The following is an 18,162-nucleotide window of genomic DNA, read 5'->3' as shown; positions in this document are numbered from 1 at the left end:
TGATGGCCACTAACCTGGATAGCTTTAAAAGGGGCTTGGACAGATTTATGGAGGAGAAGTCGATCTACGGCTACCAATCTTGATCCTCCTTGATCTCAGATTGCAAATGCCTTAATAGACCAGGTGCTCGGGAGCAACAGCCGCAGAAGGCCCTTGCTTTCACATCCTGCATGTGAGCTCCCAAAGGCACCTGGTGGGCCACTGCGAGTAGCAGAGAGCTGGACTAGATGGACTCTGGTCTGATCCCGCTGGCTTGTTCTTATGTTCTTATGTACGTAGATCTGGCCACATATTTGTCTCATCAAAATTTTGTTCTTGACCAGTGGCAGGAGGCACGTTTTAGTACATTATTCATTCCAGTGACTAATGTTAAGGGTGAAGGTGTGGCGCAAAACGGTTTTCTCTGCCAGTGTGATGTAGTGGTGAAGAGCATGTGGACTCTAATCTGGAGAACTGGGTTTGATTCCCCACTCTTCCATATGAGCTGTGGAGCACTGTCTAGTAAATCAGATTTGTTTCCCCACTCCTGTATTCCTGCTGGGTGACCTTGGGCCAGTCACAGCTCTCTCAGGACTCTCTCAGCCCCACCTACCTGACAAGGTGTCTGTTGTGGGGAGAGGAAGGGAAAAGGAGTTTGTCATCCCCTTTTAGTCTTGTTACAGAAGAGAAAGGTAGGGTATAAATCCAAACTCTCCTTCTCCTGTGGCACTCTTCTGTTGGTATTCCCCCCCCCCCCCCGCACACAGCTTTTTTCTTGTACTGAGATCTTTGTGTGCCAGTAACACACCAAACAACATAACAATCTGTTCTTGTGGTTAAAAATAATATTAGCAGACCCATGCTAGAAGTCATCACGCGGCATTATTGATTTGGCCCAGAGCCTGCGAGAAGGCAGGGAATTTTGCCCAAGTAAGCAAAGATGTAAGGCATGCCAGAGATCACAGGAGCCAGGTGGAAGAGACGCCCAGGTGTATCGCCTAGGAAGGTCTTGTCGGTCTCAATCCAGTAAGGAATGCCAAAGGAGGATCAAAGGGGATGGCATGCCTACGCAAGCAGCGCGACTGGCCGCCCGGGGATTCGTGACTCTGTGTTTGAGGTCAACTTTGAGCTACGCACCAAACCGGCATCCAGATCAGCCAGCAGAATTGCGAGGCCAGTGCGAGGAAGTGCGAGGCCTGCTTCTTTGTTTATTTCAAACAGATATATACTGCTTTCCCGTCCGAGCGGGGTCCCAAAGGCCGCACACGTAGAAAGATGTGAGCAGTTAAAAACAAATGATAAAACAGTTTGGTTAAAAACACATAAACAAACTGCACTAGACAGGCCAGTACGCCAAATGAAACAAAATGAAGTCCTCATTCACTGTCAAAAGATAAATGGATTTTCTCTGGAGAGGGTTTCAGAATTTGGGTGCCACGTATGAAGAGGCCCTTTCTCACGTTGCCTCTGGCTTAGCCTCAGATGGTGAAGGCAGGAAAGAGCAGCCTCTCTGAACAGAGCTTGTCCTGACACTAGAGCAGGTGTACTCTAATCTGGAGGAACCGGGTTTGATTCCCAGCTCTGCCGCCTGAGCTGTGGAGGCTTATCTGGGGAATTCAGATTAGCCTGTGCACTCCCACAAACGCCAGCTGGGTGACCTTGGGCTAGTCACAGTTCTTCTGAGCTCTCTCAGCCCCACCTATCTCACAGGGTGTTTGTTGTGAGGGAGGAAGGGAAAGGAGTTTGTTAACCCCTTTGAGTCTCCTTACAGGAGAGAAAGGGGGGATGTAAATCCAAACTCTTCTTCTTCTTCTTTAAAGCAAAACACAATATGTGTAACATACAAACCGGTACTGAGAAAACGTGTTACACATAGGCTAGGCAATTCTCTTTTAATTATTACTGTATCAATTTCTATAGTGCTCAGTTATTCAATCTAAATATAGCAATCTTCAGGTAAGCTCACTTTTTGCGTACCTTAAGCGTACCTTTCGTTGCTCGTTCAAGGTTTGTAGCTTTTTTCTTAGAAGTAGTTTTGTATGTCAATTTCAGTTTGGTCTAGTGCTCCCGTCTCCGAATCCCTATTGGATTGAGCGGCAGGGTTGTCCCATGCTCTCCTGCTGTAAATTCAGGGTAGAGGTGGTAACTAACCGCATCTGCCTTCTAACGGGTTCTTCCCCCCTTGGTGGGGTCGAAATTAGAGATCCTTGTTTGGTGGATCAATGAGATATTTTGGGATTAAAACTGCAGTACTTTAGCGACGTCTTCCTGGAGCTACGACCAAACCGGAAGTCCTATTACCTCAATAAACAGTCTGTTTGCAATGTCTCTTATGTGCTCATTGATTACTGAGGTTATAGGACAGTTGTCCAAATTATATGATTTTGGTGACCGGTATATTTCTTTGTTTATATATATATTAGAACATATAAGATTGCTATATTTAGATTGAATAGCTGAGCACTATAGAAATTGATACAGTAATCATTAAAAGAGAATTGCCTAGCCCATAGGTGTCAAACTTGTGGCCCTCCAGATGTTCTGGACTACAGTTCCCATCATCCCCTGCCAGCATCATCCTGGCAGGGGTGTGGGGGGGGGGGGGGTTGGGGGGGGGGGGGGGGCTGAGGGGGGGGGGGGGTGGGGGGGGGGGGGGGAGGGGGGGGGGGGGGGTGGGGGGGGGGGGGGGTGGGGGGGGGGGGGGTTTGGGGGGGGGCGGGGTGGGGGAGGGGGGGGGTGGGGGGGGGGGGGGGGGGGGGGGGGCGGGGTGTTGGGGGGGGGGGGGGCTGGGGGGGGGGGGGGTGGGGGGGGGGGGGGGGGGGGGGGGGGGGGGGTGGGGGGGGGGGGAGGTTGGGGGGAGGGGGGGTGGGGGGGGGGGGGGGGGGGGGGGGGGGGGGTGGGGGGGGGGGGGGGTGGGGGGGGGGGGGGGGGGGTGGGGGGGGGGGGGGGGGGGGGGGGGGGGGGGGGTGGGGGTTGGGGGGGGGGGGGGCTGGAGGGCCACGAGTTTGACACCTGTGGCCTAGCCTATGTATAACACGTTTTCTCAGTTCCGACTAGAGCTTCTTTCCAAGGTTGGAGGAATTCAGTCAGGGCTACAGCTGGAAAGCAGTCATGAAACTCTGTGGGGCCCTTTTTTTGGGGGGGGGGAAGTGCTGTCTAGAATTTTCAAGGCAAGAGACGTTCAAAGGTGGTTTGCCATTGCCTGCTTCGGTGTAGCGACCTTGGATGTCCTTGGTGGTCTCCCCTCCAAGTTCTAACCAGGGCCAACCCTACTTAGCTTCCGAGATCTGGCAAGATTGGGCTAGCCTGGGCCACCCAGGGCAGGGCATGAGCCAGCTTCCTGTTGGGTTTTACAAGCAAACCCAGGGTGGGTTGTGGGTTTCTTTGGGCTGCGTGGCCGTGGTCCGGTAGTTTTTGCTCCTAACGTTTTGCCTGCATCTACGGCTGGCATCTTCAGAGGTATGTCGCAGTGTGCCACAGAGAAACGCAACTTACTGTTACATGCCTCTGAAGATTTCTGCCGTTGATGCAGGCAGAACATTAGCAGCAAATGCTACCAGACCGCAGCCACACAGTTTGGAAAATCTATGACATCCAGTGGATTCAAGCTGTGAAGGCCTTCAACAATAATTTAAATCAGCAGTTCTCAACCTGTGGGTCGCGACCCCTTTGGGGGTCGAATGACCCTTTCACAGGGGTTGCCTAAGACCATTGGAAAACGGTCTTTTTATATTTTATATATACCAATTTTATGGTTGGGGGTCACCACAACATGAGGAACTGTATTAAAGGGTCACGGCATTAGGAAGGTTGAGAACCACTGGTTTAAATCAAGTGCACTTTGGTTTGAACGGTGCAGATCAGCTGCTGAGACAATCTGGAACAATTCATGACTGTATCACCAATATTCAGAACAAATGAATGGGGCTTAGTCAGCATATGAAATCTACTGGACATTGGAAGGCACTTTCCCAGTCAGAAATTCCTCAAAATAAATGACTGATTTTGATGAACAATCTAGTTTCCTGAACTGGGGACAACCAAATTTTTAAAAAGCGCCTTTTCTTATATATTAGGAGAACGGAACAGTCAAGAAAATCATCAGTCAGATGACCCAGAATCTGCTGGTGACCCTGTCCGCACGCAACCAGTACCAGGAGATCCGAGAGAAGTTCCGCCAACCCGTGACCGACAAAGGGGCCGTCCTGAAAACTAAGCCTCAGTCGTCGCAGAAGGATATCCTGAGCGTTTGCTGCGATCCGCAGGTTCTCGCACAGCAGCTGACCCACATTGAGCTGGTGAGTGGGCCTTCAGTTGCCTGCTCTCTCTGTCAGAGCGAACTGGGGTTGCGACGGGATTGCGACATCTACAAAGAGGGCAACTCCTCTAGAGGAGGGAAGAGTTTCAGCTGCAGTGATAGGCCCACTGCAGGCCAGAACCTAAAGCAGGGGTGTCCAACTCTGGTGCTTCAGGTGTTCATGGACTACAATTCCCATCAGCCCCTGCCATCCCAGCAGGGGCTGATGGGAATTGTAGTCCACAAACATCTGAAGCGCCAGAGTCGGACACCTCTGACCTAGAGTTACCAACCTCCAGAAGGGTTCTGGAAAATATCCTGGAATTACACCTGGTGTCCAGGTGATCTGTCCCCCTTGAAGAGAAGGTTTGCTTCTGAAAGTGGACTCTATGCTGAGTTCCCTCTCCCCAAACCCCCCACTCTTCCCAGGTTCTGCGCCCCCACCGAAAAATCTCCAGGAATTTCCCCAGTCTGAATTTGGCAACACCAGAACGACATAAAAGAGTTCCGCTTCCTGCTTCTTGGTAGATTCTCAAACTCCTGTTCCTGACCCGGAATACATCAAAGTCGAGTAGGGGCCGGGTTGTCAGAGAGAATGTTGTAAACCTGCTGCCCATAAAATTTTGCTAGTAGTTCCTTCATTCTTTCCTTCCTACTGTAAATAATTTGTATTCCCTGTAACCACCAGTACGCTTCTCATATTTCAAGGCATGTCTCTCCCATGCAAGCAGATAGAGCAGTGGTTCTCAGAAAATGATTGTTGATGATCTCTAGGGGAAGGATGAAACTTTATAAAAATGTTAACCCCAGGATGAAATAATTGAGAATCGGTATACTGAGGAAGATACCTTCGAAAACGCATTCAGACGCGCGGTGCGATTCTATACAGGAGTCTCATTTTCAATATACCATCTGTGTATGGACTTAAGGCACAGGATATACTAGCTCCTTTGTGAAGTTCCATATGGGAATCATATGAAAATGGATTTGTAAATATCTTTTGGAATTTATCAATTTGAAGTCTTAAGTGGACATTTTGATATACACTTTACAATTAATGTGATGAGAATTAACAATCATTTTCTGAAGAAAAGTACAAAGAACTGTTGGTGTATACATATAAGGATATTATGAAAATTGTATATTGATATGTTTCGACACTGGCACTTTAAATAAATGTATTGCACTTTATGACTTTCATGAATATAGGATTAGAATAGGGTTAGTGTAAGGATAAATGTGTTATCAGTTACAATAATAATAATTGAAATAACTTTGTACAAACGGATGTTTGAATCATTTATTATAATTGTGATGAACATATAAGTCCAGGTTAGTGAACCCAGCATGGTGTAATGGTTAAAGAGCGGTGGACTCTAATCTGGAGAGCCAGGTTTGATTTCCCACTCCTCCACACGAGCAGCGGACTCTTATCTGGTGAACCGAATTTGTTTCCCCACTACTTCTCATGAAGCCTGCTGGGTGACCTTGGGCTCATCACAGTTCTCTCAGAACTCTTTCAGACCCAAGGTGTCTGTTGCGGGGAGAGGAAGAGAAAGGAGTTTGTAAACCCCTTTGAGTGTCTTTACAGGAGAGAAGGGGGGGTATAAATCCCAATTCATCCTCCTCCACCTCTTCTTTTATTTATTTATTTACTTATATTTATATATTTATATATATATAATTGGCACCCCTGATATACTATTTAATCAGTACTGTCCCCTCCCGGCCTTGGGATCGGGAGCCATATATTATTGCTGCTGCTGTGTTTTATGGTTATAAATTTGTATATATAAACACATAAAAACTAGGGTAATTTAAAACAATTTACAGATCTATAACCATAAAACACAGCAGCAGCAATAATATATGGCGCCCGATCCTAAGGCCGGGAGGGGACAGTACTGATTAAATAGTATATCAGGCGTGCCAATGATGGCACGCAGCACAAGGGTATCCTAGAGGGGGAATCCGTGGCTGGCCTCACCAAAGGCCCGGTGGAACAGAACTGTTTTACAGGCCCTGCAGAATTCACCAAGATCCCGCAGGGCCCGCACCTCTGATGGAAGAGTGTTCCACCAGGCAGGAGTTGGTCGTACAGAGGAGGAGTTGTTCTTACAGAGGCTGCATGCCAATTAACAGCTCCGCTCTTTCGCCCTGCTGTATTCATGAAGTTGTAATCCTGACAATCTTTTCCCTCTCACTTTCTCCAGGAGAGAGTGAGCAACATTTACCCCGAAGACCTCATGCAAATTGTCAGCCATGTGGACTCCCTGGATAATCACAAGGTGCGTACCAAGTGAGAGTGGAATGGTGACCAGGCGTAGACAGGTAAAACATACCTGGGCTTGAGGCATCTGAGCGCATACGAAAGACGAGGACTGTTTGGACCAGATACATAATGCACAACAACACCAGATGAGTTGCTCTGGCTTCCCTGAAAGAATCAAGGAATTCCTTGGAATTCAAGGATTCCTTATATTAATTTTTGCTCCCAAAGATGCGCTATGTCTTATTTTCAGGGGATGTCTTATTTTTCCGCTCCACAGCTGCATGCTCTGGTGTTCTGTTCGATGGGCATGCTTCCAAACAAAAACTTTGCTACGTCTTACTTTCAGGGGTTGTTTTATATTTAGCACTTCAGCAAAGCCTCTACTATGTCTTATTCTCAGTGGATTTCTTATTTTCGGAGAAACAGGGTAAGAATTATGTTAAGTTCTCTGCCTGCTGCCAAAAAAACCATTTTTTTGCAGTTTCCACGATTCCCTATAGAAAGAGAGCATCTGTTAAACCTGTTCAGGTGTTCCCACAGTAATACCACAAAAAAAAAAAAAAATGAGGGATCGCCCCTAAATCTGGCCAATCTGGTCAAAAATTAACCATGAGAAATCTTCTTGGCAGTGCTGGCATGGAACCCCACCAATTTTCAACTCCTTACTAACTTTCACAGCCTTTTAAAAAACTTTGTGCGCTGCATCCTTTAAGCAAATCTTGCCTTTCTTCTGACACAGAACCCCACAAGAAATGGAGGCAGAGATTTGCCCGTAGGTCAAGAGGTCTTATTCTGCCACAGAACCCCACAAGAAATGGAGGCAGAGGTTTGCCCGTAGGTCAAGAGGTCAAGGATGGAGGCTGGGCTGTCCAAATGCCTCCATCTTTGATTTCCTGTCGGGCTAACCTGGGCAATCCAGGTCCGGGCATTAGTGACGATACTTATTTTTATATGTATTTTTAGCCTACCCTAAATCCGAAGATTTCAGGGCCGACTACAACATAAGATAAAAGTTATAAAATACCGATAACCTATTTAGCTTCTTGGAGGGTTCAAAGCAGACTCGGTTCTTCAGCCTAGAAAAGTATTTTTACTGCATGAGGAGGAGCTAAAAGCCAGGGCCGTGTGGGGTCGTGAATATGGGAGCCCCACGTTCTTATTCCCGCCCTGCCTCGGAAGCTAGCAGGGTGACTTTGGACAAGTCACCCCCACTCAGCCAAACCTACCTCCAAGAAGGTTGTGTGGATAAAAGGGAGAAGAAGAAAAGGCTGTAAACCAGAGGTGGGATCCAGCAGGTTCTCACAGGTTTCCCGAGAGTAGGTTACTAATTATTTGTGTGTGCCGTGAGGGGGTTACTAGTTGGTGATTTTGCCACGTGATTTTTGCCTTAGTTACGCCCCTCCTCTCAGCAGTAGCGCGCAGAACTTGAAGCAGTCTAGCAGGAGGTGCACCGGCGTGCGTGGCAGCCTTCGCCTGCGTGCATTCGTTTCCTGCCCAAGGACCGGCGCAGCAGCTGTGTCCTTGCCATAGCCCCGCCCAGGAATGCCCCGCCCCCAGAATGCCCGCCCCTGCCCCCGTCGTGCCCCACCCAGCCCCATTGGCGCTACACCACAGTTTGAATCCCACCACCATGGGAACCTGTTACTAAAATTTTTGGATCCCACCACTGCTGTAAACCTCTTTGGGTCCCCCACTGGGGAGAGCAATTGAGTATAAATGAAGCTGATAAATATGAATAAAGAAAACCTTGTCCAAGATCACTTTTTGTCCACTTGCAGTTGAGGGGCCTGTTCTCAAGTCCATTTCTTATGCCACACTAGCTCTCAAGCGCTCAGGGGGAAAAAACACATCGAACACGTCGCCAGGCCTCCTGCGCCCGTTCGTCTGCTTTCCGTGGCTCCCGCAAGCGGGAACCTGGACGGCCCCAAAAGAGTGAATGGCTAAATATTGAATGGCGCACGTCAAGTCATTTACTCTCCTGAGAATGGAATGCGAGGAAGGAGCGAGATTACAGCCTGCAGGCTTTAGCCGCTTAATGCAGGAATGTTTTTCGAGCTTCCTGAACTGGAAAACAACAGAGGTGCAGAAGGATCTGGGGTAGAAAAACGGGAAGAGGGTGGGGAAAGATTATTAGTTACCGGAAAGGCCCACTGCACCAACTTCTTTCCTCGCTGTATTGCATTTTTACCCACAGGCGAGGTTTCCAGAACGCCAGACCAAAGAGCCCTCTTTTCATTGCTTTACAAGGGTTGAACGACAAGGATCAACAAAAAATTTCATTTTGCCGGGCCCTGCGATGACCCCCTCCGGCAGCATCCTGCCCTTTGTGTCTTTGTGTGACCAGCAGACGTTCTCCCAGCTGTGCCCGGGGAGGAGCGCTGGCCCCACAAGTCGTTCCCCCATAGCTGAAAGAGCAACCAAAGAGCACCCAAAGCAGCCGTTCTGCTCTCCAACTTAGCAATTATGGTATTCGGAGGTCAAGGAAATCTGCTCGCAGGCTGGGACCTGTCTAGACATAACAACTCGGAAAGATTAAATACCATAATTCACAGAAGCGCTTATTATTTGGAGCTGGATGCCTTCCCTCCCTTAAGCTCCCAGGCGTTAAGGAGGACTAGATTTTGAGCTTCCGTTCAAAGTGAAAGGCGATTGCAGCTTCCTCGGTTGCTGTTTGCAATAAGGGACAGAACGAACATACAAGTGTGCCTGATGTTTGCGTGGCGACAGCAGTAATAAAGGCCTTAGCTAGCAGCACAATGATAGCGAGTAGCGAGTGAGGTGGGATCCAAAAATTTTAGTAACAGGTTCCCTCGCCAGCCCCACCCCCCCTCAGCAAAGGGGGCAGAGGCGTACCTAGGCAAACCTGAGCCCTGGGCAAAACCTGAGTTGGATGCCCCCCCCATGGGCAGCCACCCCACCACGACCCCCCCAAATGTTTTTGCACCAGGTCATTTCTAAATCATCCTCACATTATAGAAAATGCCCCAACTCACAAATCTGAACACAGCGATGGTGAAACACACAGGTTCTTTGATAGAGACTGGTGAGATAACAGGTACGAAAGGCTGAGAATCCATGAATTGCAGTACCTGAAAGGGATTAACCCAGTTCAGGGAGTTACATTATTAGTCGCAATTGCTATATGGAACCTTCACATTCAAAGGCAGGGTGCCTCTCGGGGAGGCGAGGGCGTCGAGGCGGAAAAGCGGACCCAATTAGTCACCCCCTCTCGGCACACACAAATAATTAGTAACCCTCTCTTGGGAACTGGTGAGAACCGGCTGGATCCCACCCCTGTGCAGTGGTGTCAGAGTAGGATCTGGGAAACCCAGATTCAGATTCCCCACTCTGGCGTAGAAGCTGGCCACGTCATGGAACCGGTTTTGGGGCGGATAAAATAGAGAAGAAGGGCACAATGTCAGCTGCTTTGCGGAGAACGACAGGGCGTAAATGAAGCAAACGGAGACATGCGCAGAGCACGACTTAAAACACGATTGGGCATTTGCCCCAATTATCTGAGGAACAACATGTCCCAAGGGCAGGTGTGCAAGCTCCATATCTTTCCTGGCCAGAGGCAAACTGTGTTACCTCGTGCAGGTGTTGAGTTCCAGGAAATGCTTGCAGTCCCGTTTCAATCGGCCCTTACCAACAGTATTTAAGCTTCCCCTTTTCTGTTCCAGTGCCGCGGGGACGTCACCAAGACCTACAACCTGGAAGCCTACGACAACTGGTTCAACTGCCTCAGCATGTTGGTGGCCACAGAGATTTGTAAAGTGAGTATTGATTTCTTTTCTTTTAAAGAAAAAGAGGAAGAGGTTGGGATTTATGCCCCCGTTTCTCTCATGTAATGAGACTCAAAGGGGCTTACAAACGCCTTTCCCCTTCCTCCCCTGAAGAGCAGCAGTGGCGTAGGAGGTTAAGAGCTCGTGTATCTAATCTGGAAGAACCGGGTTTGATTCCCAGCTCTGCCACCTGAGCTGTGGAGGCTTCTCTGGGGAATTCAGGTTAGCCTGTGCACTCCCACACACGCCAGCTGGGTGACCTTGGGCTAGTCACAGCTTCTCGGAGCTCTCTCAGCCCCACCTACCTCACAGGCTGTTTGTTGTGAGGGGGGAAGGGCAAGGAGATTGTCAGCCCCTTGGAGTCTCCTGCAGGAGAGAAAGGGGGGATATAAATCCAAACTCTTCTTCTTCTTCTCTCCCCACCAAAGACACCTTGTGAGGTAGGTGGGGCTGAGAGAGTTCAGAGAGAACTGTGGCTGGCCCAAGGTCACCCAGCAGACTTCATGTGTAGGAGCGGGAAAACAAATCCAGTTTACCAGATAAGAGTCCACTGCAGCAGTGGCGTAGGATGTTAAGAGCTCGTGTATCTAATCTGGAGGAACCGGGGTTGATTCCCAGCTCTGCCGCCTGAACTGTGGAGGTGTAAGGAATTCCATAGACGCAGAAATAAAAGGCTTTGGGAGTAAAAGTCCATTTATTAAGACATCTTAGAAAGCTCAAGTACACGCAGTGGCAGGAATGACACTTCCCGCCAGAAGCACAGGTTATAATACCATTCACCCCATCCCCCCTTCCTGCTTCCCATGGGAACAGAGTATTCATCTCCCGCGCAAAGATAAAGTCTCCGCCGATGCATCTGGCCCATCGCCCGGGCTGTGGAATGTACTCAAGGTTACTTCACTATCAACACCATTGAATCCTTGCACTCTGCCTCCCCTAAAGAAGACCCCTTCCCCCCAGGTTTATCTTGGAAAGGCGATTGAAAAGCAGAAATAAATTAGGGGCTTCAATGTTTAAAGGATAAACCCATTGAGTTATGCCCAGAGGAATATCCCGCCCAAGAAACCAAATATTACTGGCGTTTGCGATTAAAGCGAGAGTCCAGGATAGCGTCAATTTCGTAGTGCTTGTGGCCATCAATAATAGTCGGTGGGGGCCTCTCCGGCCGAATTAGATGCCAGGCATCGGAGGCGGGAGCCTCCTTGAGCAAGCTGGAATGGAAGACAGGATGGATGTTACTAAGAGAGTTAGGCAAATCCTAAGCGAGCAGTGACATCATTAATCACTTTGAAAGTAATCTGAAAAGGTCCCACAAATCTCTTGCCAAGTTTGGAATATTTATGCACGTCTCTGAGATTTTTTGTAGATAAATACCCCCAGAATTGCGCACACGCAGAGGGAAATCTGAGCGGTGTTTATCGGCTTGCAGTTTTTTAAGTCCTTTGCTTGTTGTAAGGCGGTCTGGACCGACTTCCATCCCTCGGCTTCAGGGATGAAATCCATTGTTGAAGTACAAGAGGGTCCAAAGCAGCTGCGGGTAGTTGTGGCAACCTTGTGGTGAAGGAGCGACCAGACACAATTTCAAAGGGGGTTTTCTTTGTACTACTATGAACCGCATTGTTGTAGGCGTACTCCATAAGCCAGGAATCAGCTCGCACCAATTGTCTTGAGTGGTAGTTGGTCTTTCGCGTAAATACTGCTCTAAGGGGTTCTGTTCGTTCTCTCGATCTACGCCCGTCACTTTGAGCGTGGTAGAAGTGACGGCCGAAGCGGCCCTTAACAACCCCAAAAGCGGCTTTCCAGAACTTTGGGGAGGAATGAATTGGGGGCGTGATGCGGAAACCACCTTAGCGAGGCCGAGGAATGGAGGCGGTAAACATGTTGAATAAACAGCACGTTACCAATTTAGGAGGCGGAGGGGATGGAAAGCACATGGAATAAAAATGGGCTTGCTTAGAGAATAAAGTCTACCACCACCCATAAAATGAAATATTGCCATGACTTTTGGGGCAAATCTGTAATGAAATCCATGGAGACTATTGACTTCCCAAGAGTGAGGAAGCTACCGGGAGAGGAGTTTCAATAGTCCATGGGAACTTTCCCGGGATGGTTTAGGCTTCTGCACAAACCGAGCAACCTTTAATGTAATGCCTCAATGTCTTTGCGCATTGCGCGCCACCAGAACTGCCGGCGGGCTAAGTGCAGAGTTTTCAAAAAACCAAAGATGTCCAGCCGGTTGGGCGTCGTGGCAAGCTTCAAGAACCTGCTACTTGGAGGAGGTGAGGCATTACCAACATTCCCCCTCTCCGTAAACTCCATTCTCCAAACGCTGGTGGGAGTCTCAGCCGCTGGAGGCTCATGCGGCCCCGCCTCCTCGAATTCGGAAGGAAAGGGGAAGCCGAGACGCTAGGAGCAGAGGGTGGAGGAGAAGTGGGCGTTTGAGATGGGGTAACAGCCAACCCCAATTGGGAGGGGGTAAGAACAGTGCGTGGAATATAGTAAGACATTACCCCCCTCCCCGGGTAGGCGCGAGTAGCGCGTCAACTGGTTGTTGTTGGTTTTCCCAGGGAAAAAATGGACTGTAAAAGAGAAGCGAGAAAAGAAATCATTGCTTGAAGTTGTTTTGCGGACATCTTGAAGGGGGTGGAAAAGAGCTGCCAGGTTTTTATGATCCGACCAAACTTGAAGAAGAAAGGGTGCTTAGCCCCCTCCAGCCGAGTGGCGCCAAGTGGAGAGTGCTGCTTTGATGGCGCCAGTCTCCTTGTCTCCCACAGTCCAGTTGAGTTCGACACCAGAGAATTTTTTAGACAAAACTAGCACACGGAACCAGTCTACCATCTTATTTTTTTCTGCAACAGGGCTGCCCCAAGCGCTTTGTCCGTGGCGTCCACGTGAACCACAAGCGGGAGATCCGGGTCAGGGTGCTTTAGGATAGGTTAGGTGAGTAAACGCAGATTTTAATAGTTGAAAGGGCTGTTTGACATTCCTCAGACCAGAAAGGGGGGGGCCCGACTGGCCGGACAGTGGATCTTTACCTTTAGTGCGTAAGAGGTCTGTGAGAGGGAGAGAGTCAGTTCAGCAAATTGGGGTATAAAATCACGATAGAAATTAGCAAAACCAAGGAGCGACTGGAGTTCTTTAGGTTTGGTGGGGAACAGCAGGCCATTGGAGGACTGCGTCAATTTTAGCAGGATCCATTTTTAAGCCCTCGAGCGAAGGATCCGGTAACCCAAATAGTCAATGGAGGTCTGATGAAAGCAGCATTTGGAGAGCTTGGCAAAGAGAGAGTTGTCAAACAAGCGTTTCAATACCTCTCGAACCAACATTTCATGCTCTTCTATAGTTCTTGAGTAAATTAAAGGCGTCATCTAAGTATACAACCACTCCCTTGTACAGTAAATCATGGAGAACTTCGTTGATAAGGGCCATAAAAGCTCCGGGGGCCCCACTTAACCTGAATGGCATTATTAAATATTCAAGAGCTGTCCAAACTTTGTATTAAGCGCCAGTCAGGTGTTCATAACCTTCAGCAGATTCTGACTCTGTATTAAGCTTCTCTCAAGTCCAATTTAGTAAAAATGCGTTCTTTGCCGAGTGCATCTAAAAGGTCCTTGATCAAAGGCAAAGAATATTTATTGGACAGGGGAGGCCGCATTGAAGACCTCGATAATCTGTGCAAAGCCGTAAAGACCCATCTTTCTTTGCACGACAAACAAAGCGGGGAGCAGCGTGTCAATGTGTTTGGTAGCCGCCCGTGTATAACCCTTGAGCAAGGTTCTTGTCTAAGAAGGCACGAAGTTCCTTCTCCTCATTAGGACTCATGCGGTAGATTCTACCTTTGGGTACTTGTGCCCCTTGTTGTATGACAATTTTACAGTGAGTGTCTCTGTGGGGTGTCAACTGATCGCATTCCTGCTCCTGCAAAACTCTGGCTAGATCATGATATGCAGGTGGGCTGCCAATAGAATCGGGAGCAATCACTGAGGAAGCCAGAGAGGGGTGTGTGTCAGGAGACGTTGGGTTTTCTTCCCAATTCATGTGTTCACCGCAGGGAGGGGCAGTGAATTCTAGGATCCTTTCTTTCCAAATGAACTTTGGTTCATGTAACAATAACCAAGGCATGCCCAAAACTATGGAGTGTTTGGCCACTGGCGCCAAAATAAAGTATTTATTTTTTCTCCCAATGGTCGGTGCAACGGAGGAGAACCGGCTGTGTTTTGTACTGGGCCGGTCCTTACGTTTCCGAAGGGGCTACCGTCCATTTGGGTGAATGGTATAGGCTTAGCCAGGGGAATTCGGTCTAGACCTAGCTCCTCTGCCACCTGGGGCCGCATTAAGCAGTGGGAGCAGCCGGAATCCCTGAGGGCCGAGGCTATAATCTCGAGTGTGTTTAGCGGGGTTGGCCAGAAATGCTTGAACAGTAATGGGAGCGCTGCCTTCACTCACATGCGTCAGGAGTAGGGCCCCATGTCCATGGGGGCTGAAGAAAGGCAAACAGCTGCTTCCCCCTCCTCTGAGTGCGCCTTCGGTCACCGCTTTAGGCGAGCCAGTGGGAGGCTGACCTGACCTGCGTGGTGGTTTGGCAGAGCCCAGTGCGCGGCGAGCTGGAAGCGGTTAGTTTTTGCTTCTTAGGACAGTTGGCGGCTAGATGGCCTGGCCCTCCGCGAGTAAAGAACACAATCCAAAATTCGGCGACGGCGTTCAGAGAGTAGTTTCGGTAGGAAGCTGACTGGAGGCTTGATTTAGTGGACACAGTAGTGGTTTTAGGGCGTGGGCGGCCTCCTTGGCGAGCGTATTCCAGCGAGGCGCCACCTGAGACTAACTGGATCCAATCTGCAATGATGCGAGGAACCCGAATTAAAGAAACACATTTCCGCGTAGTTTGCTGTCCACAGCATCTGAGAAGTATTAAGCATTTCATGCGTTCAAGGCCACTCAGGAGGAAGTCGAGGCAGCCGCCTGACGAAATTCCGCGGACAAATTACCACCAGCTGACGGTTGCCTTGCTGTATGGTTTTGATGTGGTGCGGATATTAGCTTCATTCTCGGCGCCTGGATCTTGAAAGCTAGCTCTTAAAGCAGAGGAATGCGGGCACTGTCACGAGAGTCCTCATCCTGCAAATCCAAAACAGTCACGAACCAATTAGGCTGCTGCCCCATCCAGGACTGAGCCCGATGTCCCGTATTTACAGCGTTCAGAACCCGGTATAGATCATCATAGTCTTCCAAATTTGGGCATTGAGTTGCAAGATGAAGTAGGGAAGTTTGGAAGCGGTCCCATCAAAACGGGCTGGTATCGGGGGCCGATAGTAGCCCCGTTCAGACGGCCCTTGGCGCCTGCTGGGGAGAGTAGTTGCGCTGGTTGAGCAGGTTGGGCAGAGCAGCTGTTATGCGAGGCCCGGAATCGGGGGCGCTGGCCCGGTGCAGCTGGCGTTTGGGTGGCGGGACCCAGGTGCGTAGCCCCCCTGGCACCGGCATGATCAGTAGCAGCATAGGCTCCAGCAGGGGCCCCACGGTCTGCTGCCTCCTTAGTTCCCTCTTAGCGCCAGCCAGCTCCCTCTCGCTGCGAGCCAATGCATCTTGAGTGCGCATGCAAAGCAGCTTTTTCTCGTTCTAACTTAACGGGTTCGTCCCGTTTAAGGGCTTCAGTGAGTTCACTTTGCGTGCGCGGAAACACAAACGCTTTGGCGTTGCCGTTGTAAATCCAGTCTGGACTGTTCCAGGACTTTATCATGGACCCCGGTAACAGATTCTAGGCATATTAATGGGTGGAAGCGTCTTTGTACGGTCCAGCTCGAGCCCTGAACTTCTTTGCGTTGCTGTTCCCGGTCCCTCTGCAGGTTTTAGCGCTCTTGCTGCAACTGTGCCCGTTCCTCCTCCCATAGCTGGCGTTCACGGTTCCATGCCGCTTGGGCATCTCGAAGTCGTACTTCCTCATCCCAGTCTTCTCTCGATGGGAGAGGAAAGCGGTCCGGCTGTGAGTGCAGGCTTTCTTCAGACTCTTCGTCATCAGGAGGCGAGCCGCCGGAGACACCGTAGCAGCCGTATTAGCCACCGGTGGCTCCCCGAGGCACCTCAGGTGCGATAAGCGGACCGGGATGGAAGGGGTCCGATTGGGAAGCCGATGCGGATACACCTCCCAATTCAGTTGAGTCCCGGTGTCCTTTGGGCCGGGCCCCAGTGCTGTGCCGCGGTGGTTCCTTAGGAGCATCCGCAAAATCACGAGTCCAGGAATGCGTTCAATGGATTCCTGGGTTGCACTTATGAAAGGTGGTCAAATACGTCTCCTCCATGACAGGTTGCATCTGAGGTTTGCGCGAAATCACCGCGAGAGCGGGTAGAGATCCGATCCCACAGGCTACCGATCCATGGACGAAGCGCCCCAAAGCGACTCATGGAAGTCCCCATTGTGGAAGTCGTCCGCATCCCTCGTTCCAGCGGAGTAAAGGAAGGCTTCGTGCTGATCACGAGGGGCGGGAAAGAACCACCAGCGAGGCCCGTTCTCCTGCGGTTTTCTCCAGATCCAGAAGGGAAAGGTCAGACCCCTCTTTGGGGGCTACCGCACCTTCGCCAGTAACATTCAACCTCATCCATCGCCAAGACAAGAGGTCCACTGCACAAGATTATAGATGAATTAGGATTCCTGCCACAATGTAAGGAATTCCATAGGCGCTTGAAATAAAAGGCTTTGGGAGTAAAAGTCCATTTATTAAGACATCTTAGAAAGCTCAAGTACACGCAGTGGCAGGAATGACACTTCCCGCCAGAAGCACAGGTTATAATACCATTCACCCCATCCCCCCTTCCTGCTTCCCATGGGAACAGAGTATTCATCTCCCGCGCAAAGATAAAGTCTCCGCCGATGCATCTGGCCCATCGCCCGGGCTGTGGAATGTACTCAAGGTTACTTCACTATCAACACCATTGAATCCTTTACAGGAGGCTTATCTGGGGAATTCAGATTAGCCTGTGCACTCCCACGCACGCCCGCTGGGTGACCTTGGGCTAGTCACAGTTCTTCTGAGCTCTCTCAGCCCCACCTATCTCACAGGGTGTTTGTTGTGAGGGGGGAGGGGGAAGGAGACTGTAAGCCCCTTTGAGTCTCCTGCAGGAGAAAAAGGGGGGATATAAATCCAAACTCCTCTTCTTCTTCTTCTTCTTCTTCTTCTTCTTCTTCTTCTTCTTCTTCTTCTTCTTCTTCTTCCTCTTCTTCTTCTTCTTCTTCTTCTCTCCCCACCAAAGACACCTTGTGAGGTAGGTGGGGCTGAGAGAGTTCAGAGAGAACTGTGACTGGCCCAAGGTCACCCAGCAGGCTTCATGTGTAGGAGCGGGAAAACAAATCCAGTTTACCAGATAAGAGTCCGCGGCAGCAGTGGCGTAGGAGGTTAAGAGCTCGTGTATCTAATCTGGAGGAACCGGGGTTGATTCCCAGCTCTGCCGCCTGAGCTGTGGAGGCTTATCTGGGGAATTCAGATTAGCCTGTGCACTCCCACACACGCCCGCTGGGTGACCTTGGGCTAGTCACAGTTCTTCTGAGCTCTCTCAGCCCCACCTATCTCACAGGGTGTTTGTTGTGAGGGGGGAAGGGCAAGGAGACTGTAAGCCCCTTTGAGTCTCCTGCAGGAGAGAAAGGGGGGATATAAATCCAAACTCTTCTTCTTCTTCTTCTTCTTCTTCCTCTTCTTCTTCTTCTTCTTCTTCTTCTCTCCCCACCAAAGACACCTTGTGAGGTAGGTGGGGCTGAGAGAGTTCAGAGAGAACTGTGACTGGCCCAAGGTCGCTCAGCAGGCTTCATGTGTAGGAGCGGGAAAACAAATCCAGTTTACCAGATA

At 49.9% G+C, this 18,162-nt stretch overlaps 1 protein-coding gene across 2 annotated transcripts in view; it reads left to right on the top strand.

Moving 5' to 3' along the window:
• The window catches only part of RASGEF1A (RasGEF domain family member 1A), a 313,626-nt gene that overhangs the window by 276,972 nt on the left and 18,492 nt on the right, over positions 1-18,162 (top strand). For both annotated transcript variants that reach the window (XM_048506141.1, XM_048506142.1), the window contains 3 exons: positions 4,056-4,277; positions 6,490-6,564; positions 10,229-10,321. In XM_048506141.1, the coding sequence (XP_048362098.1) occupies positions 4,056-4,277; positions 6,490-6,564; positions 10,229-10,321 (390 nt within the window). The remainder of the gene's footprint in view (positions 1-4,055; positions 4,278-6,489; positions 6,565-10,228; positions 10,322-18,162) is intronic.

This window comes from Sphaerodactylus townsendi, linkage group LG08, assembly GCF_021028975.2.
Source record: "Sphaerodactylus townsendi isolate TG3544 linkage group LG08, MPM_Stown_v2.3, whole genome shotgun sequence".
In the NCBI taxonomy this organism is placed as follows: domain Eukaryota; kingdom Metazoa; phylum Chordata; class Lepidosauria; order Squamata; family Sphaerodactylidae; genus Sphaerodactylus; species Sphaerodactylus townsendi.
This window is presented reverse-complemented; position numbering and strand designations above follow the sequence as displayed.